Here is a 25,339-nt window from a genome sequence, read left to right as displayed (position 1 = left end):
ACACAAAAACTGGCCACTCGGCCCAACTGGTCCATGCTGGCAATTATGCTCCACATGAGCCTCCTCCTACTCTACATAAAACAAACTAAAACAGCCTTCAACAGTGGATTGGTGGTCTGTATGGTCCTGGAGAATTGAAGATAACCAGTCAGTTAAAAGGCATGATCAAAGACAGATTGGTGGAAGCAAGTTACTTTTGTTCAATAGTTGTTTCAAATACCAGGTTGCTGTTTAGGATATTATACTGTTCAATATTACACTAAGAACATCTTCCTTTGTCTTGTCCTTTAGTGAAGTCATGAACTAATTTAAAATAAATCGATTAACTTAAGAGACAAAACAACACGTCAAGTAACCTAAAGGTCCATTTCCATTGGGGCTGCCATGTGCACTATCTACAGGATACACTGCAGCAACTCGCCAAGGCTACTCCGACAGCCCCTCCCGAGCATGTGATCTCCACCAGCTAGAAGGACAAAGGAAGCAGGTGTATGGGAACACCACCACCTCCAAGTTCCCCTCTGAGTCACGCACCATTCTGACTTGGACATAAATCACCATTCCCTCATCGTCACTGGATCAAAATCATAGCACTCCCTTCCGAACATCACGATGGGAGAACCTTCAGCACGTGGACTACAGTGGTTCAAGAACAAGTCCCACCAGCACCTTCTCAAGGACAATTGGAGATGGGCAATAAATGCTGGCCTTGCCAGTGAGTCTCACATCTCAAGAATAAATTAACGTGTTTACCCAATAATATTGCACTGTTATTTCCAGGCCACCATTTTTCTTTGTGTTCACTGCACCAACAGTAGGTGGCATTGAAAGCAAACTGTGAAAGCTCAGGTCAGAGAGTTTTTTGAGCTCAGTTCCTAGGATATTGTTGCTGTGAAATCTTTGGCTGAATTTTCAAATTGGTTTCGGGAACCTGAGGCTGGATAATTTCAGGGTCCTGATTCTGCAGATGGCAGCCATGATGGCGCCTACCACTGTCTTATAGAAGAGAGCAGGCAGCTCCTCGCCGGGCCGCAGCCTCACCCAGCACAAAAGTGGCCAAACGGCCAAATGGACGGTCAAGTGCACGATCCTGCACAAAATCCCCCAGCTCCAGAAATTTGCCATCACCAATAAAAGAACTTTCACCTCTGCCTGCTTTGGACCTGACGGCTGTGCAAGATCCTGTTTGGGTTCGGCGATAAAGCTTTAAAAATTGCTTCCTTAGCTTCCCCAGTCTGTTAACAAGCTCCTCAAAGAGCCTAATGAGCTGTTGCCGCCCTCCTGCCCACACTTTGCACGTGTAAGTGTGTGTATTTGTGGACACATGTCTACGTGTGAGTGGACATCAGCTGAGGCCAGAATCAGTCTTCAGTGTGTTCGCCTCCACCTTTAAGGCTGGAATTTCTCTGCGGGCTTCTGAACCTGCACTGTGTGGGGAACAGTCACTCACTGTGATTTTCCCTGGGAAGGACAATTAATAGCCAGAGGATGGACTCATCGTTTAATTAAGGGCAGCAGGCGGGTTGTCGAAGCTGGAGGGCCAATCAGAGGCCTTCCAGCTTGAAAGCAGCAGCAGGATGCAGAAACACAGAATCATACAATTGTTACAGCACCGAGGAGGCCATTCGGCCCATCGTGTCTTACCGGCTCTGTGAATCAACATTTCACCTAATGCCATTCCCCGCCTTCTCCCTGTAACCCTGCACATTCTTCCTTTTCATATAACAGTCTAATTCCCTTTTGAAAGCCTCCATTGAACCTGCCTCCACCACACTCTCAGGCAGTGCTTTCCAAACCTTAACCTCACGCTGCGTGAAAAAGTTTTCCTCATGTCACTTTTGTTTCTTTTACCAATTTTTTGAAATCTGTGCCCTCTCATTCTCGATCCTTTCACGAGTGGGAACAGTTTCTTCCTATCTACTCCGTCCAGGCCCCTCATGATTTTGATGCAATTGAAGGTAAGTGAGGGAGAGGCTGATTCTAAATGGAGGTGACAAAGGTTTGGGCAAAGAGCCTGATTTGTAGGAGCATCTCAAAGCAGGAGAGAGAGAGAGGTAGAAAGGCGGGAAGGTTTAAGAAGAGAATTCCAGAACTTAGGCTCTTGGCAGCTGAAGGTACAGCCGCCAATAGTTAAGCGATTAAAATTGGGGATACACAAAGGCCAGAATTAGAGGGGTGCAGATATCTCGAGGACTGTGGGGCTGGAGGAGATTGCAGCATTATGGAGGGGAGAGGCAATGAAGGGATTTGAAAAGAAGGATGAGACTTTTGAAATTGAGGTGTTGCTTAACCAGGAGCCAATGTGTGTCAGCGATGATAGGCATGATGAGTGAATTAGGGCAAGGACATTGGAGTTCTCAATGACCTCAGGTGTATGGAGGATAGATTGCGGGAGGCCAGCCAGGAGGAGTGGTAATCTCTGGTCGTTACCGTAGTAATCTCTGGATTATTCCTGGTACCAAGCGCAAGTGAGTCTAGAAATAAAGGATAGAGCAGATGAATGTGTGGCTGGAAAGATGGCGCAGGAGTGAGGGCATTAGATTGCTGGGACACTGGGACCAGTTCTGGAGTAGATGGGACCTGTAGCGGCTGGACAGGTTGCACTTGAACAGAACTGGGACAGGATCCATGTTGGGTGATTTGCTCGTACTATTGGGAAGGGTTTAAACTAAGTTGGCAGGGGCGTGGGAACCAGGAGATAATAGAACAGAGGAACACCAAGATGCACAGAGAATTGAAAGAGATACTTGCATTAGAGTAGGAAACAGGAAGACGGGAAAGGAATGTGAGCTGTGAGGAGGATGCAAAGAGGCTGCAATGTGATTTGGCAAGTTGAGTGAGTGGGCAAATGCATGGCAGATGCAGTACAATGTGGATAAATGTGAGGTTATCCACTTTGGTTGTAAAAACAGAAAGGCAGATTATTATCTGAATGTTGATAGATTGGGAAAGAGGAAGGTGCAATGAGACCTGGGTGTCCTTGTATACCAGTCGCTGAAAGCAAGCACTCAGGTGCAGCAAGCAGTTAGGAAGGCGAATGGTATGTTGGCCTTCATTGCAAGAGGATCTGAGTACAGGAGCAAGGATGTCTTACTGCAGTTATACAGGGCCTTGATGAGACCACATCTGGAGTATTGTGGGCAGTTTTGGTCTCCTTATCTGAGGAAGGATGTTCTTGCCATGGAGGGAGTGCAAAGAAGATTTACTAGGCTGATTCCTGGGGTGGCAGGACTGACGTATGAGGAGAGATTGGGTCGACTAGGCCTATATTCACTAGAGATTAGAAGAATGAGAGGGGATCTCATAGAAACCTATAAAATTCTAACAGGACTAGACAGGCTAGATGCAGGGAGGATGTTCCTGATGACTGGGAGTCCAGAACCAGGGGTCACAGTCTCAGGATACGGGGTATGCCATTTGGAACCGAGATGAGGAGAAATTTCTTCACGCAGAGGGTGGCGAACCTGTGGAATTCTCTACGGCAGAAGGCAGTGGAAGCCAAGTCATTAACTATATTCAAGAAGGAGATAGATATATTTCTTAATGCCAGAGGGATCAAGGGACATGGGGAGAAAGTGGGAACAGGGTACTGAATTAGATGATCAGCCATGATCTTTTTTGAATGGCGGAGAAGGCTCGAAGGGCCGAATGGCCTACCCCTGCTCCTATTTTCTATGTTTCTATGATTGGGGGAAAGCTAACTTTAATGGGGTTAGGAATGGATCTGACCCAGATAAATTGGAATCAAAGGTTGGCAGGCAAAACAATAATTTAACAATGGGCTGCCTGAAAGAAGGGATAGTCTGAGCACAGTCAAGGTATATTCCCATGAAGGGGAATGGTGGGGCAGCCAAATCCAGAGCTCCCTGGACGATGAAAGAGATAGAGATTAAGATGAAGAAGAAAAAATGTGTTTATGACAGATGCATAATACAACCGAGAACTAGGCAGAATATGGAATGTTCAGAGGGGAAGTGAAACATGCAAATAAGAGAAGCAAAGAGAGAATATGAAAAGAGGCTGGCAGAAAATATAAAAGGAAAACCAAAAGTCTTCTTATTAATATTAAATAGTAAAAGGGTGGTGAAAGGAGGAGTGGTGCCAATTAGGGACCAGAAAGGGGATTTACACATGGAGTCAGGGGGCATGGCTGAGGTTTTAAATGAATACTTTGCATCTCTCTTTACCAAGGAAGAAGATGCTGCACAGGACATGATGAAAGAGGAAGTAATTCAGTCACTTGAATGATTTAAAATTGATAAGGAGGTGGTATTGGATAGGCTAGCTGTACTTAAAGTTGATAAGGCACCAGGACCAGATGAGATGCATCCAAGGATACTGAGGGAAGTGAGAGTGGAAACTGCAAAGACATAATTTTCCAGTCTTCCTTAGATTCAGGGGTGGTGCCAGGGGCCTGAAGAATTGCAAATATTACACCATTGTTCAAAAAAGGTTGTAAAGATAAGCCCAGCAACTATGGGCCAGTCAGTTTAACCTCAGTTTTGGGAAGGTTTTAGAAATGATAACTTGGAATAAAATTTATAGTCACTTAGGCAAATGTGGGTTAATTATAGAAAGCCTATTTTATGAATGGCAAATTATGGTTAACAACTTGCTGGAGTTTTTGATGAGGTAACAGAGAAGGTTGATCAGGGTAATGCTGTTGATGTGGTGTACATGGCCTTCCAAAAGCATTTGATAGAGTGCCAAAAAACAGACTCGTGAGCAAAGCTCTAGCTCATGGAATGAAAGGGACAGTAGCAACATGGATATGAAATTGGCTGAGTGATAGGAAACAGAGAGTAGTGATAATGGATGTTTTTCAGACTGGAGGAAAGTTTGTCATGGAGTTTCCCATGGTTCGATGTTAGGACCCCTGCTGTACCTGATATATATATTAATAACCTCGATCTATTTCAGATAATTTCAGAGCATGACGGGCCCCCCATTTTACTTTTACTTTTAGTTATTCTTTTTTTACAATTTTTACATTTTTCTTTGTATGTTTATTTTATTTCATCTTAGTTTGTTCAGTTTGCTTACCCACTGTTTTTTTTTATGTTTATACTTGCTGTTCAATTTTTCAGTCCGTTAACACCCTATCTATACTAATGCTTTGTCTTTCAACACACCATTAACATATTGTTTGCCTTTGCTCTATGACCTTCTGGTCAGCTATTCTGTGGCCTTGTCCTATCTACACCTTCTCCTTTGTTATCTCTTGCCCCACTCCCACTTTACTTGCTTATAACCTTTCAAATTTCTAATATTTGCCAGTTCTGAAGAAGGGTCACTGACCCAAAACGTTAACTCTGCTTCTCTCTCCACAGATGCTGCCAGACCTGCTGAATATTTCCAACATTTCTTGTTTTTATTTCACAAGGATGTTGCCTGGTTTTGAGGGCTTGAGTTCTAAAGAGATTGGAAAACTGGGTCTGTTTTCCCTGGAGCGAAGGAGGCTGAAAGGGGACATGATAAAGGTATATAAAATTATGAGAGTCATATATCGGGTAGATAGCCAGAGTCTGTTTCCCATGGTTGGGGTAACTAAAACTAGAGGGCATAGATTTAAGGTGTGAGGGAGGAGGTTTAAAGGGGATCAAAGGGGTAAATTTTTCACAAAGAATGGTGGGTATCCGGAATGAGCTGCTTGAGGAGGTGGTGGAGGCAGGAACAGTAGCGACATTTAAGAGGCATCTGGACAGGTACTTGAATGAGCAAGGCATAGAGGGATATGGAATTAATGCAGGCAGGTGGGATTAGTATAGATTGGCATGATGGTCATGGTGGGCCGAAGGGCCTGTTTCAATGCTGTACGACTATGACTATTAAAGCTTGCTATGCTTAAATTCACAAACTGCTGTATTTGTGGTAACAATGGGATTTCATTCATTTTTTTTTGAAGACAGACATTTATGACACATCCCAAGTTGCCCTTGACAGGGGTGAGCTGCCTTGAATTGCTACTGTCTCTAGTGAGACTTTTGCAGTTAGGTCAGGAGCAACGGTCCTTCCAAGCAGTGCAGCAACCTGGAATGTGCTACACAAGCAATGTTGCCTTTAAGATAGATGCATGCACAGCCACCTTATAATTGACTTTGCACTGGCCTGCTGCCTTCCGTGTTGTTTCAGTCACTGTGAGGCAACTATGGAGTGACCTCTCCATGGCGTATGCCTGGGCAAGTTCATGGAGGTTGAGAGTTGCCCAGTCGTCAAAATCCCCCCCTCGGCCTTTCTGGTGAGGTCCAAAGGAGTGCAGAGCATGATGTTTGGCACCGGTACGGCTGCAGGAATTGCTGGAAACATGCCAAAGGTGACACATGACTGCCTACAGGGTTCCACTCCGGAATATCTGTTAGGGTTTACTCCCTTGGCCTCTACCGCAACACCCACAAGGCAGTGGGGTTGCACAGCAACCAGAATTTAGAGAGAACGGTGTTAAGGAGCTCCAAGACTTTGACTCAGTAATAGAGCAATGGCTTGATGTCAAATTCAGGATAGTTTGATAGAGCTGGACTTGGTCCGGCCAGCCAGTTCACTTCTTAAGGCTCAAATCAATTTGCTTTGACTTTAGATTCTAAAGTCAACACCAGTTATAATTTGAGGACACAGGTTCCTAACCAGCTGATAGAAAGCAACTTAGATCTGTAGATGAAGATAGCATCTAATGAGGAAATGGGAACAGAAGGTTTTCTTCCTTCTTTCCCCCCCCACCCCCAAATAAGTTATTTTAAAAGTGTCTCTTGCAGTACAAGACAACCCAATGAGATGTTTGAGGGGCTAGCTGGGAAGGGACTGGGAAAAGAAAAGCTTGCTTCCCTGGAATTTGTAACCTCCCAAGGCCAGAAAAAGCATTTCACTTTGGTGTAGAATAGTAACTCTTATTCAAGATCTTCCCCACCCCCAACCTCCCCCAAGAGTCTAGTACTTGAACCCATGTCAATTTGTTCTGGACAATTTGAGCTCATGTCACCACATGTCATGAAGACAGTTGGTCATTGGCAAGTCAAAGCCCAAGAAACTCAACTCACCCCCCCGCCCCCCCAAATGGGATACTCAACTGGGCTCCTCTCCAGTCAAATCACTATTGTAACTAGCTGAACCAACCAGCAAGAAATCAGCAAGTAAACTGACTTCAAATGACTGAGCTAGAAGTTGCCAAATTTTAATAGTATTAGTGGTATGCATGATAATGTATAACTACATACAGACAAGATCAACTGAAGATGGTTTATTTCAATTAATGTGGAACAATTAAATTCTTTAGATACAGCATTTTTTTTATAAATATAAAGCTGCATTTTATCTGCATATAGTTGGAAATGCACATGACATACAAACTAGTCTACATTCAAATAGTTAGGTACTGTGATGCCACATTAGCTACTCTCCTCTAGAGAGAGCTTGTCAAACAGGTACTCTCCCATCCCATTCTCAGGAGCTCCCAGACACTTCAGGTTGGTGATGTAGTCCCCAAGTTGCTTGATCACCTTCACTTGCTCATCCAAATAGTGAGTCTCCAGGAAGTCACACAGCTGGAAGGGAAGAAAAATATATTACATATACACAGTTGCAAGATGCCAAATATGAAGATCAGTTTTTCTGCAGCCAATTCACACACCTGCTTTGAGTAGGGAGATTGTTTTCAGGTAGTGATGTGGTATGCTGCATTGTCAGGTTATGGTCACTCAAACAGCAGCTTTTAAATGAAATTTCAAAGTATTTCATGAATGGTAAACCAGTTTTGAATGTCCAGAGGCTGTGAAGGATGCTATACAAAAACTGACAGGACATCCCAAAACACTTCACAGCCAAATGAAGTACTTTTGAAGTGTCAAAGTTTGTAATTGGAAGATGCAGCTGCTAATTTGTGCACAGCAAGCTCCCAGAAACTGGTTTATTTGGGGGGGCTGGGGTGGCAGGTGTTGAGATTACATACTGGCTAGGACTCTGGAATAACTCCCCTGTTCTTCCAGATTGCCTTGTGATCTTTTACATCCACTCATGGAGATGGGGCCTTCATTCAACATTTCATTTGAACCAGTGTATAACAGTCCAGTTTTGGAGTGCAACGCTTCAGCTTTTTGCCCCACAAGCTCTCAACTCAGGCAGAGTGCTAACAAAACCACAGCTGAAATCAAGTTGCATCAAGTTCTAATTTTAATCCAGATTTTCACCAGTTGGTGAGCAGTATGTAATGTTAACTTTGGATCAATGGCTATTCTGGTGTCATCATGGACAACAACAAATCTGTTTGGAGTCAAATTGGTCCATTTTTGGTTGATCACTTCAAAGTGAATGAAACAATACACAAGCCTATTAGTGACCAGAATTAGGATGAACTGAAGCTTACATGAGGGTCAGTACAGGTGGTGGCGAGTTGGTGTAGATCCAGAAAACTCTGGTTCACATTCTTCTCCAGACTGAGGGCAACCTGCATTGCCTGTAGACCATTGCTCCACTCATCCCTCTCTGGTTTCTGAAATGGGAAAAGACAGTTATACTGTTGGAAGGTTCAGCTATTTCAGGATTGCTTTAATGTCTAGTTATACTCAATCCCACTGAAAAAAAAAGTTCAGGATCATCAAATTTTAAAGGGGCCTAGATATTAGACAGGAAGGAACAATTAAAAGGGTGTGGGGGACACAGATTTAAGGCATTTGGTAGAAGGATTACAGGGGAAATGAGGAAATCACCTAGAGGGTGGTAGGAGTCTGGAATTCACTGCCCAGATTAGTGGCAGAGGTCAAAACCCTCAACTCATTTAAAAAAAAAAAAGTACCTGGACCTACACCTGAAGTGCTGTAACGTAGAGATGGGATTGGGCAGATAGTTTTTTCTCTGCTAGCAGAGACAGACTGAATGGCCTCTTTGTGCTGCAAGAAATAGTTTTATGCTTCTACTACCATCCCTATTTAGACACTACAGTGCACAAGGAAGTCAGAACATGTATTCAGAGTGCATCTCTGCTGTCACTCAGCCCACACGGCAAGACTGAGACATTGGTGTGTAGAATTATCCAGGAATGGGATTGGACAGGTGAAGCTAAACAAAGGAATTCTTTACTCCCTTCAAGAGTTGAAAAGGAAATGTTGATGGAAAAGATTGCAGTGACATTAAAGCAGCCATTTCTAACCTTCACATCCTGTAGGAGGATGCGGCCTCCACGTTGATTCTGGAATTTCATCAGCTTCTCTGCATGTTCCTGCTTCTCATGGGAATGGTGTTTGAAGAACTGGGAAAAGTTCTCCAGGGCAACATCATCCCGGTCAAAGAAAGACATCTGAAAGAACAATTCAAATTTTATTCACACAATTGGCCTCAGTTCACTCCTCAAAAGGAGAGCCAAATAGTCATCCTGCTTGCCAATTAAACTGACTGCTCAATAAAGTTACATTAAATTCTCTTAGCCTTCCTTAGGAGTTTTGAATGGTCTGTAATTAAATGCCTTTTGTTCCCAATTGTGAAGATTAGGCAGATAGAAGTGGAACAAAACCAACCAACTCCAAATTGATCACCAAACTCACTAGAAAACTTGAAGGAATTAGCAGTTTCTGACAATTTCCACTCTGATGGAAAATTCCCAAGCATTAATGAAATTTAAGCATTTTGCACTGTAATGTGTACTTCCAATTCAAGATTAAAATTTGAAACTTTAGCCAGAATACAATTAACACTAAAGAGATGAATAGCAACTTTATAGACAGCATGAAAGTGGGAATTAAAAACACAAGCCCCTTCAAATACAACATTCACAGGCCTTCCACAAACATTGTAAATCTCCCATTGTACAACAGTTAGGATCAGTCACAGCTCACCAAGGAAATGGTACCAAATCATTCAATATTAATTCAAAAATTTCAAAGACATCAGTATACTGTTACTGGATTAATAATCCAGAAAACCTACACTAAAGTCTCAAGCAGACAAAAAAAAAAAAAACTAAAAATCCAGGAACACCAGAAAAAGCAATTGAGATAGTGTCAAATTGTTAAATACCCAACTGGCTCACAAATGAAAGCTAGTGTCTATGCATAACTCCAATCCCACACTAACATAACTGACTTAACTAACATCTGACATAGCCTAGTAAGCCATACAGTTGTTTCAACTAGAGGAATGGGCAGTAAATACTAACCAACACCTACAAATGAATTATAAAAAAAGGATGAATTTCAATCTGTAAGGACACTTTTGTTCTGCATTTATCACACTTGGAATCATCAATTAAGAAACCGATTGATACTGAACACTTATCACATCTCACAATGACAGCAAGATTACTAAAACTAATTTGAAAGAACATATTTAGTTAAAACAAAACTCAAACATGCAATAAGTCAAGTTATGTTGAAATAGGGGGAAGAGTTTACCTCAACATAATAGATTTTATTTCAAACCCAGAGACAACACTCACCAAAGAAAGATAAAGATAAGAGGCAGAAAGTTCCACATTAATCTGCTTGTTGACAGCAGCCTCACAATCCTGGTGATAGTTTTGACAAATCTGAGAGTCCATTTTGTAAATGTAGCTTTCAATTTACACCAACAAAAAAACTATCACAAATTAACACCAACTACATAAAACTACACTGTCAAAGGACTTGAATTTATAGTCCAGGATCCCAACACCATTTTATTAACCAGGAAATGACATCGTTAATCAGCTGCCATGTCCAAGGATTCCAATCAACACAGGGTTGGATTTGGGACCCAGGAGCCAATCAGAATGTTGAAGGTAAGGCTCCTTTAATTGACAATTCAACCATAATGTAACAGCTTATTTGATCTTTGACCTCCCTGAAAAGTACAAACTTTGAACAGGCCTCGAGTTAAAAATGACAATAAAATATACAGCAGAACCTCATTTTGGCAGTTGTGGGGAGATATGAAGACAAGCTTGATGCAGATCTGTAAAGTTACATTAGTTTGTTACTCTGAGGGACTCCTTATCCTAACATTTAAATGGCAGCGCAGTAAAGGAGCCATTGGGAAATAGTGACAACAATATGATAGAATTCTACATGAAGTTTGAAAGAGATACAGTTTATTCTGAAACTAAGGTCTTAAATCTGAACAAAGGTAAATATGAGGGCATGAGAGGCAAGTTGGTTATGGTGGATTGGTGCAATTAACTTAAGAGACAAAACAACATGTCAGGTAGCTGAAAGGTCCATTTCCATTGGGGCTGCCGTGTGCACTATCTACAGGATACACTGCAGCAACTCCCCAAGGCTACTCCGACAGCCCCTCCCTAGCATGTGACCTCCACCAGCCCGAAGGACAAAGGAAGCAGGTGTATGGGAACGCCACCACCTCCAAGTTCCCCTCTGAGCCACACACCATTCTGACTTGGACATATATCACCGTTCCCTCATCGTCACCGGGTCAAAATCATGGAACTCCCTTCCGACCAACACTATGGGAGCATCTTCAGCGCATGGACTAAAGCGGTTCAAGAACAAGTCCCACCAGCTCCTTCTCATGACCAGTTGGAGATGGGCAATAAATGCTGGCCTTGCCAGTGAGTCTCACATCTCAAGAATAAATTAAAGTGTTTACCAATAATATTGCACTGTTATTTCCAAGCCACCATTTTTCTGTGTTTTTACAGTAGTTGGCATTGAACGCAAACTGCAACCAAATGTAGTTCAGGTCGGTGTCAATTCAAAGAAGAGTTTTTTAATCTTGGTTCAGAGAATATTGTTGCTCTGAAAAGTGGCCAAACGGCCAAATGGAAGGTAACGTGCAGGATCCAGCGAAAATCCCCCAGCTCCCGAAATTTGTCATCACCAATAAAAGAATTTTCACCTTTGCCCACGTTGGACCCGACGACTGTGCAATAACCTGCACCAGACTGTTTGAGTTCGGCGCTCTAACCTTTAAAAATTGCTTCCTCGCGCTCCCAGTCCCGTTAACAAGCTCCTCAAGGAGGTTAATGGGCTGTTAATTGTCGGCGAAAAGGTTTCCCGTTGCCCCCTCCCACCGTCCCGCGTTTCAGAGGTGACGGTTTTCAAATTGCGTCCACATTCATTCCCCACCCAACCGGCAATTGAAAATCCCGGCCCTTGTGTCTTCCAGACAGACGACTGTCGCAGAACTCGAAAGGAAGAACTCTGAAAGTCCCAAAGCACGTTGCAGCTAATGAAGTACTTTTGAAATGTAGTCACTGTTGTAATGTAGGAAATTCGGTAGCTAATATGTGCACAGCAAGCTCCCACAAACTGCAATATGATAATGACCACCAGATAGTCTGTTTTAGTGATGTAAGCTGAAGGAAAATTCCCTGCTCTTCTTTGAATAGAGAATGAGATCTAATGCCTGAGACGATCCACACTGCTACCCCTGTGTGCACACACATGTATGAGTGTGCATATGTTCGTGTGTGTATTTGTGAACACGTGTGTACGTGTGAGTGGATATGGGCTGAGGACAGAATTAGACTTCACTGTGCTCGCCTCCACCTTTAAGGCTGGAATTTCCCTGCTGGCTTCTGAACCCGTACTGTGTGGGGAACAGTCACTCACTGTGATTTTCCCTGGGGTGGCCAATTGATAGCCAGAGGATGGACTCATCGTTCAATTGAGGACAGTGGGGTGGTAATCGAAGCTGGAGAGACTGGCTGCAAATATAAAAGGGAATCCAAACGTCTTCTATGGGCATATCCCAGCTTGAAAGCAGCAACAGGATGCAGAATCACAGAATCATAGAACTGTTCCAACATCAAAGGAGGCCATTCGGCCCATTGTGTCTGCACCGGCTCACCGAATCAGCATGTCACCTAATGCCATTCCCCCGCCTTCTCCCCGTAACCCTGCGCGTTCTTCCTTTTCATATAACAGTCCAATTCCCTTTTGAAAGCCTCGATTGAACCTACCTCCACCACACTCTCAGGCAGTTCTTTCCAAACCTTGACCTCACCTTATTTTCTTTTACCAATTACCTGAAATCTATGCCCTCCCGTTCATCATCCTTTCACGAGTGGGAACAGTTTCTTCCTATCTACTCTGTCCAGAACCCTCATGATTTTGATGCAGCGGAAGGTAAGTGAAGGAGAGGATGATTCTAAATGGAGGTGACAAAAGCTTGATCAAACCGCTGGATTTTAAGGAGTATCTTAAAGGAATAGAGAGAGAGAGGTAAAGAGGTGAGGATGTTTAAGGATGAAATTCCTGAAGGTACGGCTGGCAATGGTGGAGCAATTAAAATTGTAAATGCTCAAAGGCCAAAATTAAAGGAGTGCAGATATTTCGAGGGCTGTGGGGCCGGATAGATTGCAGAGATAGGGATGGGCGAGGCCATATGAAGGATTTGAAAAGAAGGGTGAGAATTTGAAATAGCGGCTTTGGTTAACCAGGAGGTTAATGTGGGTCAGCGATGATAGGCATGATGGGTGAATAGGACTTGGTGTGATTGAGGACAAGGGCACTGGAGTTCTGGATGACCTCCTAGAATATGGGAGGCCAGCCAGGAGGAGTAGCAGTCTCTGGTAGTTAAAGTAGTAATCTCTGGATTATTCCTGGTACCAAGTGCAAGTGAGTATAGAAATAGAGAATAGACCAGATGAATGCATGACTGGAAAGATGGTGCAGGAGGGAAGGCATTAGATTCTTGTGACACTGGGACAAGATCTGGAGAAGATGGGACCTTTAGAGGCCAGGCAAGTAGAACAGAGCTGGGACAGGATCCATGCGGAGCGATTTGCTAGTGCTATTTGGGAGGGTTTAAACTAACTTGGCAGGGGTGTGGGACCCAGGAGATAATACAACAGAGGAACACCAAGGTGCACAGAGAATTGAAAGATACAGATTGCACTAGAGTAAGAAATAGCAAGTTTATTAGATGGAGTCAGAGGAACAGGGGAAGTAATAACATTTAAATTAGGCTTTACTGTTTGCGAATGCGCGGAGTGTAAATAAGGTTGGCGAGCTGCAGGCACAGCCAGCCACATGGAAATATGAGGTTGTGGCAATAACAGAGACCTGGCTCAAAGAAGGGCAGGACTGGGTACTAAATATTCCTGGATATAAGGTGTTCAGGAAAGATAGGAAAGGAAGGAAAGGGGGAGGGGTATCAGTTTTGATGAAGGAGAACATTGCAGTGCCTGAGAGAAAGGATGACCCAGAGGAGTCAAGGACCGAATCTATTCGGCTGGAGCTGAGGAACAAAAAAAGTGCAATTACATTGCTGGGTGTAATTTATCGGCCATCAAATAGCAGCAAAGGTGTAGAGGAGCAAATTTGGAAGGACATTGCAGAGAAGTGCAAGAATTATAGAGTGGTTATAATGGAGAACTTTAATTCTCTGAATATAAACTGGGATAGTAGTCATGTAAAGGGAAAAGAAGGGCTAGAGTTCCTTGAGTGTGTTCAGGAGAATTTTCTGCAGCAGTATGGTTTCCAGTCTAATGAGAAAGGAGACACTGCTAGACCTGATTCTTGGGAATGAGGTGGGCCAATTGGATCAAGTGTCAGTTGGCGAACGTTTAGGGAATAGTGATCATTGTATCATAAGATTTAGGTTAGCTACAGAAAAGGATAAAGAACAATCCAGAGTAAGAATTGGGAGAATGCCAACTTCAATTGGGTTAAGAATGGATTTGACCCAGATTAATTGGAATCAAAGATTGGCAGACAAAATGGTAACTGAACAATGAGCTGCCTTTCAAGAAGAGATAGTTTGGGCACAGTCAAGGTATATTCCCACAAAGGGGAAAGGTGGGGCAAACAAATCCAGAGCTCCCCGGTTGATGAAAAAGATAAAGATGAAGACGAAAAAATATGCCATGACAGATGTCAGGTGAGAACCAGGCAGAATATCGAAAGTTCACAAGGGAAGTGAAAAGGCAAATAAGAGCAACAAAGAGTACGAGAAGAGACTGGCAGAAAATATAAAGGGAACCCAAAGGTCTTCTATGGGAACATTAACAGTAAAAGGGTGGTAAAAGGAGGAGTGGGGCCAATTAGGGACTAATAAAGGGATTTACACATGGAGGCAGGGGGTATGGCTGAGGTATTAAAGGAATACTTTGCATCTCTCTTTACCAAGGAAGAAGATGCTGCACAGGTCATGATGAAAGAGGAAGTAATTCAGGCATTTAAATGACTTAAAATTGATAAGGAAGAGGTATTGGATAGGCTCGCGGTACTTAAAGTTGATAAGGCAGCAGGACGAGATGAGATGCATCCAAGGATACTGAGGGAAGTGAGAGTGGAAATTGCAGCAGCATAATTTTCCAGTCTTCCTTAGATTCAGGGGTGGTGCCAGGGGCCTGGAGAATTGCAAATGTTACACCATTGTTCAAAAAAGGTTGTAAAGATAAGCCCAGCAACTACAGGCCAGTCAGTTTAACCTCAGTGGTGGGAAGGTTTTAGAAATTATAATTTGGGATAAAATTAATAGCTACTTGGGCAAATGTGGGTTAATTATGGAAAGGCTAATTTGTGAAGGGCAAATTGTGTTTAACAACTTGCTGGAGTTTTTGATGAGGTAACAGAGAAGGTTGATCAGGGTAATGCTGTTGATGTGGTGTACATGGACTTCCAAAAATCATTTGACACAGTGCCAAAAACCAGACTCGTGAGCAAAGCTCTAGCTCATGGAATGAAAGGGACAGTAGCAACATGGATATGAAATTGGCTGAGTGATAGGAAACAGAGAGTAGTGATAATGGATGTTTTTCGGACTGGAGGAAAGTTTGTAGTGGAGTTCCCCAAGGTTCGATGTTAGGACCCCTGCTGTACCTGATATATGTATTAATAACCCCGATCTTGCCGTACAGGGCAAAATTTCAAAATTGGCATTTGATACAAAACTTGGAAACATTGTGAACTATGAGGAGGACAGTATAGAACTCCAAAAGGACATAGATAGGTTGTTGGAACGGGTGGAAAAGAGACAGATGAAATGTAATGCAGCAAAGTGTGAAGTGATTCATTTTGGTTGGATAAATGCAGAGATAACATAAAATAATGAGTGCAACTCTAAAGGGGGTGCAGGAGTATTACAGGTAAAACATATGAGTTAAGGGCAAGGATTGACATGTGGAATTGTGATATAGTAGCCATCACCGAAAGAGACATGGTTGAGGGAGGGGCAGGATTGGCAGCTCAATATCCCGGGATATAGAATCTTCAGGCGAGACAGAGGAGGGGTAAAATATTAGTTAAGGAGTCAGTTACTGCAGTAAGGAGAGATGATACCTTGGAGGGGGCATCAAATGAAGCTTTATGGGTGGAGTTTAGAAATAAAAAAGGGACAGCCACATTGCATAACAAGGGAAAGCGTAGGACCCATTAGGGACCAAGGGGGAAATCTGTGGGTGGAGCCAGAGGACATTGGTAGGGTGTTGAATGAATACTTCACATCTGTCTTCACCCAAGAGAATGTGGATGTAGATATGGAACTCAAAGAGAGAGACTGTGAGGTTCTTGAGCAAATTGTCATAGGGAGTGACAAGGTATTGGAGGTTTTGGCAGGCTTAAAAGTGGACAAATCTCCAGGTCCGGACGATTTGTGTCCCAGGATGCTGTGGGAGGCGAGGGTGGAGATTGCAGGGGCTCTGACCCTAATTTTTAATTTCTTTCTGGTCACGGGGGAGCTGCCAGAGGACTGGAAAACAGCAAATGTGGTCCCACTATTTAAGAAAGTTTGTAGAGATAAGCCAGGGAACTACAGACCAGTGAGTCTCACGTCAGTGGTTGGGAAACTATTGGAGAAAATTCTGAAGGAGAGAATCTATCTCCACTTGGAGAGGCAAAATTTGATTAGGAATAGTCAGCATGGCTTTGCAAAAGGGAGGTCATGCCTAACAAATTTGATTGAATTTTTTGAGCATGTGACCGTGTGTGTCGATGAGGGCAGTGCAGTTGATGTAGTTTACATGGATTTCAGCAAAGCCTTTGACAAGGTCCCACATGGGAGACTTATCAAGAAAGCAAATACACATGGGATACAGGGTAACTTGATAAGATGGATTCAAAATTGGCTTAGCTGTAGGAGACAGAGAGTGATGACAGACGGCTGTTTTAGTGACTGGAAGCCAGTGTCCAGTGGCGGACGACAGGGATCTGTGCTGGGTCCCCTATTGTTTGTCATTTATATAAACGACATAGATGACTATGTGGGGGTAGGATCAGTAAGTTCGCGGATGACACGAAGATTGGCCGAGTAGTTAACAGTGAGGTGGAGTGTCTTGGGTTATAGGAAGATATAGACGGGATGGTCAAATGGGCAGAAAAGTGGCAGATGGAATTTAACGCTGAAAAGTGTGAGGTGATGCACTTTGGAAGGAGTAATGTGACACGGAAGTATTCAATAAATGGCCTGACACTGGGAAGTTCCAAGGAACAAAGGGACCTTGGCGAGTTTGTCCATAGATCTCTGAAGGCAGAAGGGCAGGTTAATAGGGATACAAATAGATTACAAAAGCAGGGAGGTCATGTTGGAGTTGTACAGAACTTTGGTAAGGCCACAGCTGGAGTACTGTGTGCAATTCTGGTCGCCACATTATCGGAAGAATGTGATTGCACTGGAGGGGGTGCAGAGGCGATTCACCAGGATGTTGCCTGGGATGGAACATTTAAGCTATGAAGAGAGGTTGGATAGGCTTGGGTTGTTTTTGCTGGAGCAGAGAAGACTGAGGGGTGACCTGATCGAGGTGTACAAGATTATGAGGGGCATGGACAGGGTGGATAGGGAGCAGCTGTTCCCCTTAGTTGAAGGGTCAGTTACGAGGGGACACAAGTTTTAAGGTGAGGGGCGGGAGGTTTAAGGGGGATTTGAGAAAGGACTTTTTTACCCAGAGGGTGGTGACGGTCTGGAATGCCCTGCCTGGGAGGGTGGTAGAGGCGTGTTGCCTCACATCATTTAAAAAGCACCTGGATGAGCACTTGGCACATCATAACATTCAAGGCTATGGGCCAAGTTTTGGCAAATGGGATTAGGTAGACAGGTCAGGTATCTTTAATGCATCGGTGCAGTCTCGATGGGCTAAAGGGCCTCTTCTGCACTATATTGTATTATATAGAGGGACCTGGGTGTATATGTGCATAAATCATTAAAGGTGGCAGGACAGGTTGAGAGAGCTGTTAATAGAGCATCCAGCATTCTCGGGTTCATTCATCGAGTACAGAAGCAAGGAAGTTATGTTAAACTTGTATAGAACACTGGCTCAGTCTCAATTAGAATATTCTCTCCTCGTTGGGGGAAAAGTGCCCTTTAGCACATGATATAAGTGGTTAAGTTCTGAAGAAGGGTCACTGACCTGAAATGTTAACTCTGCTTCGCTCTCCACAGATGCTGCCAGATATGCTGAGTATTTCCAGCATTTCTTGTTTTTATTTCAGATTTCCTGCATCTGCAATATTTTGCTTTTATTATATAAATAGTTAATTTGTGTCAGTGAGTCTGGCTCACCAGTACCCATGAAGAGACCAACCGATCAATTGAGCCTGTTCCATACAGTTGTGCTCTCATGGCTCTTAATACAGACACTACACCCACCCGAAACCATGTAATCTCCTGCAAGAGACCGCCAGATAAAAATCCATGAAGGGGAGAAAGAAAATTCCTCTGAGCCTTTCAGGCAATGGAAACTAGCTGAAGAGATCATTGACTTATATGACAGGAAAGCTACCTCCTGTGTAAGATAATCTGTACACAGTTGAAAGATGGGGAAAGCTAAGAAATGCAGGACATTGACCATTCTTAAACTTGGAAAGTGCAGCCACTAAATGAAAAGTGGACAATTTATTTCAATACTTCAAACTAGATTACAGGACATTAGGCTTGCTATGTTTAAATTCACAAACTGCTGTATTTATAGCAACTGTGATTTCATTTTTTTTTTAAAACAGGCATTTACTACCCAGCCTGAGTTGCCCTTCAGGGTGGTGGTGAGCTGCCTTGAATTGCTACTGTCTCCAGTGAGATTTCTGAACAATGTTAGGTGGGGATAAATGGTCCTTCAAAGCAGTACAGCAACCAGAAATGTGCCACACAAGGACCAACAGGCTCTACATAAGCAACGTACCCTTCAAGATATATGCATGCATATCCACCTGAAAACAGACTCGGCACTGCCATGCACAGCAAATCGAAGTTGAAGACATTGGTAAGGAATTCCAAGACTTTGACCCAGCAACAATAGAGGAATGGCTTTCTGTCCAATTCAAGATAGTTTGAGACAGAGCTGAACTTGGTCCAGCCAGCTCACATCTTTTGGCTCAAGTCAATTTGTTTTGACTTGAGCTTCTAAACTACACACCTGTCATAACTTGAAGACACAACTTCCTAGCCATCTGACAAAGCAACTTAGATCTGTAGATGAAGATGGCATCAAATGAGGAACTGGGAACAGATGGTTTTGTTCCTTCTTTCCCCAAAAGTTACTTTACAGACATTCTTGCAGCACAGCAAGAAAACAACCTAATGAGATGAGGTGTTCGATGGGAGGAAGGGCCGGGAAAGGCAAAAGTAACTTGTTGCCTTGAATTTGTAGCCTCCCAAGGCCAGAAAAAGCATTTCACTTTGGCCTAGAATAGTAATTCTTGTTCAACATCTTCCCCTCCACTCCCCCAGGGGTCTAGTACTTCAACCCATAACAATTTGTTCAGGATGATTTGAGTTTATGTGTCACCACATGTGATAGAGGCACAGCTGAAGTCATTGGCAAGTCAAAGCCCAAGAAGATTTCACCTTCCCCCAGTTGGAGGGGAACCCAGTTGAAGATTCAGTCTATTCACAATTGTTACTTGCTGGTTGGCTCAGCTAGTTAACAGCAAATAAATGGACTTCAAATGACTGAGCTACAAGTTGCCAAATCTTAAAAGTAGTGTCAGTGGTCTGCATGATAGTATATAACTTCATACAGACAAAAATCAATTGAAGATAGTTTTATTTCAAGTAATGTGGAACAATTCAATTCTTTTGATACAGCTTTTTACACAGAAAGCCACATTTTATCTGCATACAATTGGAAATGCACATGACAGACAAAGTAGTCTACATTCAAATAGTTAGGTAATGTGATGCCAAATTAGCTACTCTCCTCCAGAGAGAGCTTGTCAAACAGGTACTCTCCCATCCCATTCTCAGGAGCTCCCAGACGCTTCAGGTTGGTGATGTAGTCCCCAAGTTGCTTGATCACCTTCACCTGCTCATCCAAATAGAGAGTCTCCAGGAAGTCACACAGCTGGAAGGGAAGAAAAATTTTTCATTACATATACACAGTTGCACAAGGGGAGAGCCAACTGTGTAACAGCCCTGACCAATTTTATCTGTAGCACCTGTGGAAGAGTCAGTCACTCTAGAATTAGCCTTTATAGCCACTCCAGGCGCTGCTCCTCAAACCACTGACCACCTCCAGGCACTTACCCATTGTCTAGAGACAAGGAGGCCAAAGAAGTAGATACACAGTTGCAAGATGCCAAATATGAAGATCAGTTTTTCTGCAGCCAATTCTCACTCCTGCTTTGAGTAGGTAGATTGCTTTCAGGAAGTGATGTGGTATGCTGCATTATGTCAGGTTATGGTCACTCAAACAGCAGCTTTTAAATGAAACTTCAAAGTACTTCATTGGTTGTTATCCAGTTTGAATGTCCAGAGGCTGTGAAAGATGCTATACAAAACTGACATTCACAGGACATCCCAAAACACTTCACAGCCAATGAAGTACTTTTGAAGTGTCACTGTTGTAATAAGATGCAGCAGCCAATTTGCACACAGCAAGCTCCCAGAAACCATGGTGTGGTGTGGTGTGGGGTGGGTGGGTGGATTAGATACTGGTCAGGACACTGGGATAACTCCTGTTCTTCCAGATTGCCATGTGATTTTTACATCCACCTCAGATGGGGCCTTGAACATAGAACAGTACACGCCCTTGAGCCCACGATGTTGTGCCGAACTTTTAACCTATTCTAAGATCAAACTAAATATCCACCCTTCATTCTACTATCATCCATGTACCTATCCAAGAGTCACTTAAAATGTCCCTAATGTATCTGCTTCCACTATCACTGCTGGCAGCGCATTCCACACACCCACCACTGTGTAAAGAACCTACCACTGACATCTCCCCAAAACCTTCCTCCAATCACCTTAAAATTCTGCCCCCTGGCAATAGCCCTTTCCACCCTGGGAAAAAGTCTCTGGCTATTCACTATCTATGCCTCTCATCATCTTGTACCCCTCTATCAAGTCACCTCTCATCCTTCTTCACTCCAATGAGAAAAGGCCTAGCTCCCTCAATCTTTCTTCATAAGACACGCCCTCCAGACCAGGCAGCATCCTGGTAAATCTCCTCTGCACCCTCTAAAGCTTCCACATCCTTCCTATAATGAGGCGACCAGAACTGAACACAATATTCCAAGTGTGGTTGAACCAGGGCCTTATAGAGCTGCAGCATAACCTCACGGCTCTTAAACTCAATCCCCCTGTTAATGAAAGCCAACACCCCATATGCCTTAACAACCCTATCAACTTGGGTGGCAACTTTGAGCAATCTATGGACATGGACCCCAAGATCCCCCTGTTCCTCCACACTACCAAAAATACCATCTTTAAGCCTGTATTCTGCATTCAAATTAGACCTTCCAAAATGAATCACTTCACACTTTTCCAGGTTGAACTCCATCTGCCACTTCTCAGCCCAGCTCTGCATCCTGTCAATGTCCCGTTGCAACCTACAACAGCCTTCCACACTATCCACAACTCCAGCAATCTTCGTGTCATCGGCAAACTTGCTAGCCCAGCCTTCCACTTCCTCATCCAAGTCACTTATAAAAATCACAAAGAGCAGAGGTCCCAGAACAGATCCCTGCAGAACACCACTGGTCACCGAGCTCCATGCTGAATACTTTCCATCTACTACCACCCTCTGTCTTCTATGGGCCAGCCAATTTTGTATCCAGACAGCCAACTTTCCTTGTATCCCATGCCTCCTGACTTTCTGAATGAGCCTACCATGGGGAACTTTATCAAACACCTTGCTAAAATCCACATACACCACATCCACTGCTCTTCCTTCATCAATGTGTTTTGTCACATCTTCAAAGAAGTCAATAAGGCTGGTGAGGCATGACCTGCCCCTCACAAAGCCATGCTGACTGTCTCTAATCAAACCATGCTTTTCCAAATAATCATAAATCCTGTCTCAGAATCCTCTCCAATAATTTGCCCACTACCAACATAAGACTGACTGGTCTATAATTCCCAGGGTTATCCCCATTCCCTTTCTTGAAAGAGGGAACAACATTTGCCACCCTCCAATCATCCAGTACTACTCCAGTGGACAGTGAGGACGCAAAGATAATCGCCAAAGGCGCAGCAATCACTTCCCTCGCTTCCCGTAATATCCTTAGGTATATCCTGTCTGGCCCCAGGGATTTATCAGTCCTCATATCAATCAAAATTTCCAGCACATCCTCCCTCTTAACCTCAACCAGTTAGAGCATATCAGCCTGTTCCACACTGTCCTCACACGACCAGGTCCCTCTCATTCGTGAATACTGAAGCAAAGTATTCATTTAGGACCTCCCCTACCTCCTCCGACTCCAGGCACAAGTTCCCTCCACTATCCCTGATCGGCCCTACCCTCACTCTGGCCATCCTCTTGTTCCTCACAAGTGTAGAACATTTCATCTGAACCAATGTATGACAGTCCAGTTTTGAAGTACAACACTTCAGCTTTTTGCCCCCACAACCTCTTGACTCAGGCAGAGTGCTAACAAAGCCACAGCTGAAATCAAGTTCTATAGTTAATCCAGATTTTAACCAACTAAGTAGTATGTAATGTTAATTTTGAATCAATGGCTATCCATGGACAAGAACAAATCTGTTTGGAGTCAAACTGGTCCATTTCTGGTTGATCACTTAAAAAAACGAAACAATACACTAGTTTATTAGTGACCAGAATTAGGAAGAAGAGAAGCTTACATGAGGGTCAGTACAGGTGGTGGCAAGTTGGTGTAGATCCAGCAAACTCTGGTTCACATTCTTCTCCAGACTGAGGGCAACCTGCATTGCCAGTAGACCATTGCTCCACTCATCCCTCTCTGGTTTCTGAAATGGGAAAAGACAGTTATACTGTTGGAAGGTTCAGCTATTTCAACTTGTCTATTTATACTCAATTGCACTAAAGGAGAGTTCAGGATCATCAAATTTGATGGGCCTAGATAGATTAGACAGGAAGGACCCATTTCTCCCTTGTGGAGAGGCACAGATTTAAGGTGTTTGGTAGAATAATCAGAAGAGATAAGAGGAAATACCTTTTCACCCAAAGGGTGGTAGGAGTCTGGAATTCCCTGCCCAGATCAGTGGTGGAGGCAGAAACCCACAACTCTTTTTTTTTTAAAAAAAAGGTACTTGGACCTGCACCTTAAGTGCTGTAACCTGCAAAGCTACAGACCAGCTTCTGGAAGGAGAGATTAGATTGGGCAGCTAGTTTTTTTTTTCTGCCAGCACAGACATGGTTGTATGGCCTCTTTCTGTGCCATAACTGATGGTTCTACCACTATCACTATTTTGTGGGAGAGCTATGGAACTAATGTGTGCAAGGAAGTCAAAACGTATTCAGAGCGTATCTCTGCTGTAGCTCAGCCCACACAGCAAGACAGACATTGGTGTGTAGAATTATCCAGGAATGAGATTGGACAGGTGAAGCTAAAGAAAGGAATTCTTTACTCCCTTCAAATTTTGAAAAGGATATATTGATGGAAAAGATTCTTCTTTCTTCTTCTTCTTTGGGCCTCCTTATCTCGAGAGACAATGGATAAAAAGATTGCACTGACATTAAAGCAGCCATTTCTAACCTTCACATCCTGTAGGAGGATGCGGCCTCCACGCTGATTCTGGAATTTCATCAGCTTCTCCGCATGTTCCTGCTTCTCATGGGAATGATGTTTGAAGAACTGGGAGAAGTTGTTGAGGGCGACATCATCCCGGTCAAAGAAAGACATCTGAAAGAACAATTTAAATTTCATTCACGCAATTGGCCTCCGTTTACTCCTCAAAAAGGTTAGAGCCGAATAGTCTTCCTGCCTTCCAATTAAACTGACTGCTCAATAATGAAGTTACGTTAAAATATCTTTTGCCTTCCTTTGAAGTTTTGAATGGTCTGTAACTAAATGCCTTCTGTTCCCAATTGAAGATTAGGCAGGTAGAAGTGGAACAAAACCATCTAACTCCAAATTGATCACCAAACCCAGTAAAAAAAAAAATGAGGAAATTACCAGTTTTCTTAAAATTTCCAGTCTGATGAAGCATTCCTCAGAATCAATATGAATAAGCATTCTACACTAACATGTACACTCAATTCAAGATTAAATGTTGAAACAGTAACAGTAATAAGACAAGTTAGGTTAAAGGGAGAGAGTTCACCTCAACATAATAGATTTTATTATAAACCCAGAGACAACACTCACCAAAGAAAGATAAAGATAGGAAGCAGTAAGTTCCACATTAATCTGCTTGTTGACAGCAGCCTCACAATCCTGGTGATAATTTTGACAAATCTGAGAATCCATTTTGAGAATTTAGTTTTAAAATTACACCAACAAAAAACTATCACAAATTTAACATTAACACCAAAGCTCTAAAACTACACTATCAAAGGACTTGAATTTATTCTCCAGGACCCCAACACCATTTTATTAAGCAGGAAATGACATCATCAATGATGACCGACCAATCGTTAATCAATTGAACAGCTGCCATGGCCAAGGATTCCAATCAACACAGGGTTGGATTTGGGACCCAGGAGCCAATCAGAATGTTGAAGGCAAGACTCCTTTGATTGACAATTCAACCATGATGTAACAGCTTATTTGATCTTTGACTTCCCTCAAAAGTGCAAATGCTGAAAGGTGCCCCGACATACAAATGGCAATAAAATATACACCAGAACCTCATTTTGTCAGTTATGGGGAGATTTTAAGGCAATCTTGACGCAGATCTGTAAAGTTACATTAGTTTGTTACTCTGAGGGTCTCCCTATCCTAACTTTTAAATGGCAGTGCTGGGAGACCATTGGAAAATAGAGACATCATTTGCAGAAAACATTTTTCTATGAGTATTCAGCAACAGAAATAATGTGCTTGTGGGTCAACCAATGTAGGTATCTGATGATAGGTTGACATCTGATGACGTTGTGACCCATTCAGAACCTCCTGCAATCACCTTGAGGATTCCCTGGGTTGTAGGGAGGCCAGTTTGAAAAGCAATGCCCTAAAGTGCTGAGTACCTCAGCTACATGGTAGGCCTCAGGCCCCCTTGTCTAATTTCCCCAGGAATCAGTTGCTGGATGCATATCACGTACCTGCCATTGTATTATCCCTATATT

General features: G+C 43.1%; 2 protein-coding genes across 2 annotated transcripts; both read right to left on the bottom strand.

The window, feature by feature from the left end:
• Window positions 1-7,305: 7,305 nt before the first annotated feature.
• Window positions 7,306-10,535, bottom strand: LOC137353648 (ferritin heavy chain-like). The gene is made up of 4 exons (XM_068019998.1): window positions 10,418-10,535; window positions 9,137-9,283; window positions 8,354-8,479; window positions 7,306-7,535 (listed from the first exon to the last, which is right to left on the bottom strand). Exons 1-4 carry the CDS (start codon window positions 10,517-10,519, stop codon window positions 7,380-7,382), a joined length of 531 nt encoding a protein of 176 aa, XP_067876099.1. The 5' UTR covers window positions 10,520-10,535; the 3' UTR covers window positions 7,306-7,379.
• Window positions 10,536-19,989: 9,454 nt separating this feature from the next.
• Window positions 19,990-24,524, bottom strand: LOC137353647 (ferritin, middle subunit-like). Its single transcript, XM_068019997.1, has 4 exons — window positions 24,423-24,524; window positions 23,811-23,957; window positions 22,936-23,061; window positions 19,990-20,194 (listed from the first exon to the last, which is right to left on the bottom strand). Exons 1-4 carry the CDS (start codon window positions 24,522-24,524, stop codon window positions 20,039-20,041), a joined length of 531 nt encoding a protein of 176 aa, XP_067876098.1. The 3' UTR covers window positions 19,990-20,038.
• Window positions 24,525-25,339: the final 815 nt, after the last annotated feature.

The sequence above is a fragment of the Heterodontus francisci genome, chromosome 41 (assembly GCF_036365525.1).
Source record: "Heterodontus francisci isolate sHetFra1 chromosome 41, sHetFra1.hap1, whole genome shotgun sequence".
Lineage (NCBI taxonomy): Eukaryota > Metazoa > Chordata > Chondrichthyes > Heterodontiformes > Heterodontidae > Heterodontus > Heterodontus francisci.
Note: the sequence above shows the minus strand (reverse complement) of the source record. Positions and strands in the feature narration are given on the sequence as shown.

Coding starts and splice junctions, on each gene's coding strand:
- LOC137353648 (XM_068019998.1), bottom strand. CDS start 10,519: ATGGACTCTCAGATTTGTCAAAACTATCACCAGGATTGTGAGGCTGCT. Junction 9,284..10,417: donor CTTATCTTTATCTTTCTTTG/GTGAGTGTTGTC, acceptor TTGTTCTTTCAG/ATGTCTTTCTTTGACCGGGA. Junction 7,536..8,353: donor CCACCTGTACTGACCCTCAT/GTAAGCTTCAGT, acceptor CTTCCCTTCCAG/CTGTGTGACTTCCTGGAGAC.
- LOC137353647 (XM_068019997.1), bottom strand. CDS start 24,524: ATGGATTCTCAGATTTGTCAAAATTATCACCAGGATTGTGAGGCTGCT. Junction 23,958..24,422: donor CCTATCTTTATCTTTCTTTG/GTGAGTGTTGTC, acceptor TTGTTCTTTCAG/ATGTCTTTCTTTGACCGGGA. Junction 20,195..22,935: donor CCACCTGTACTGACCCTCAT/GTAAGCTTCTCT, acceptor CTTCCCTTCCAG/CTGTGTGACTTCCTGGAGAC.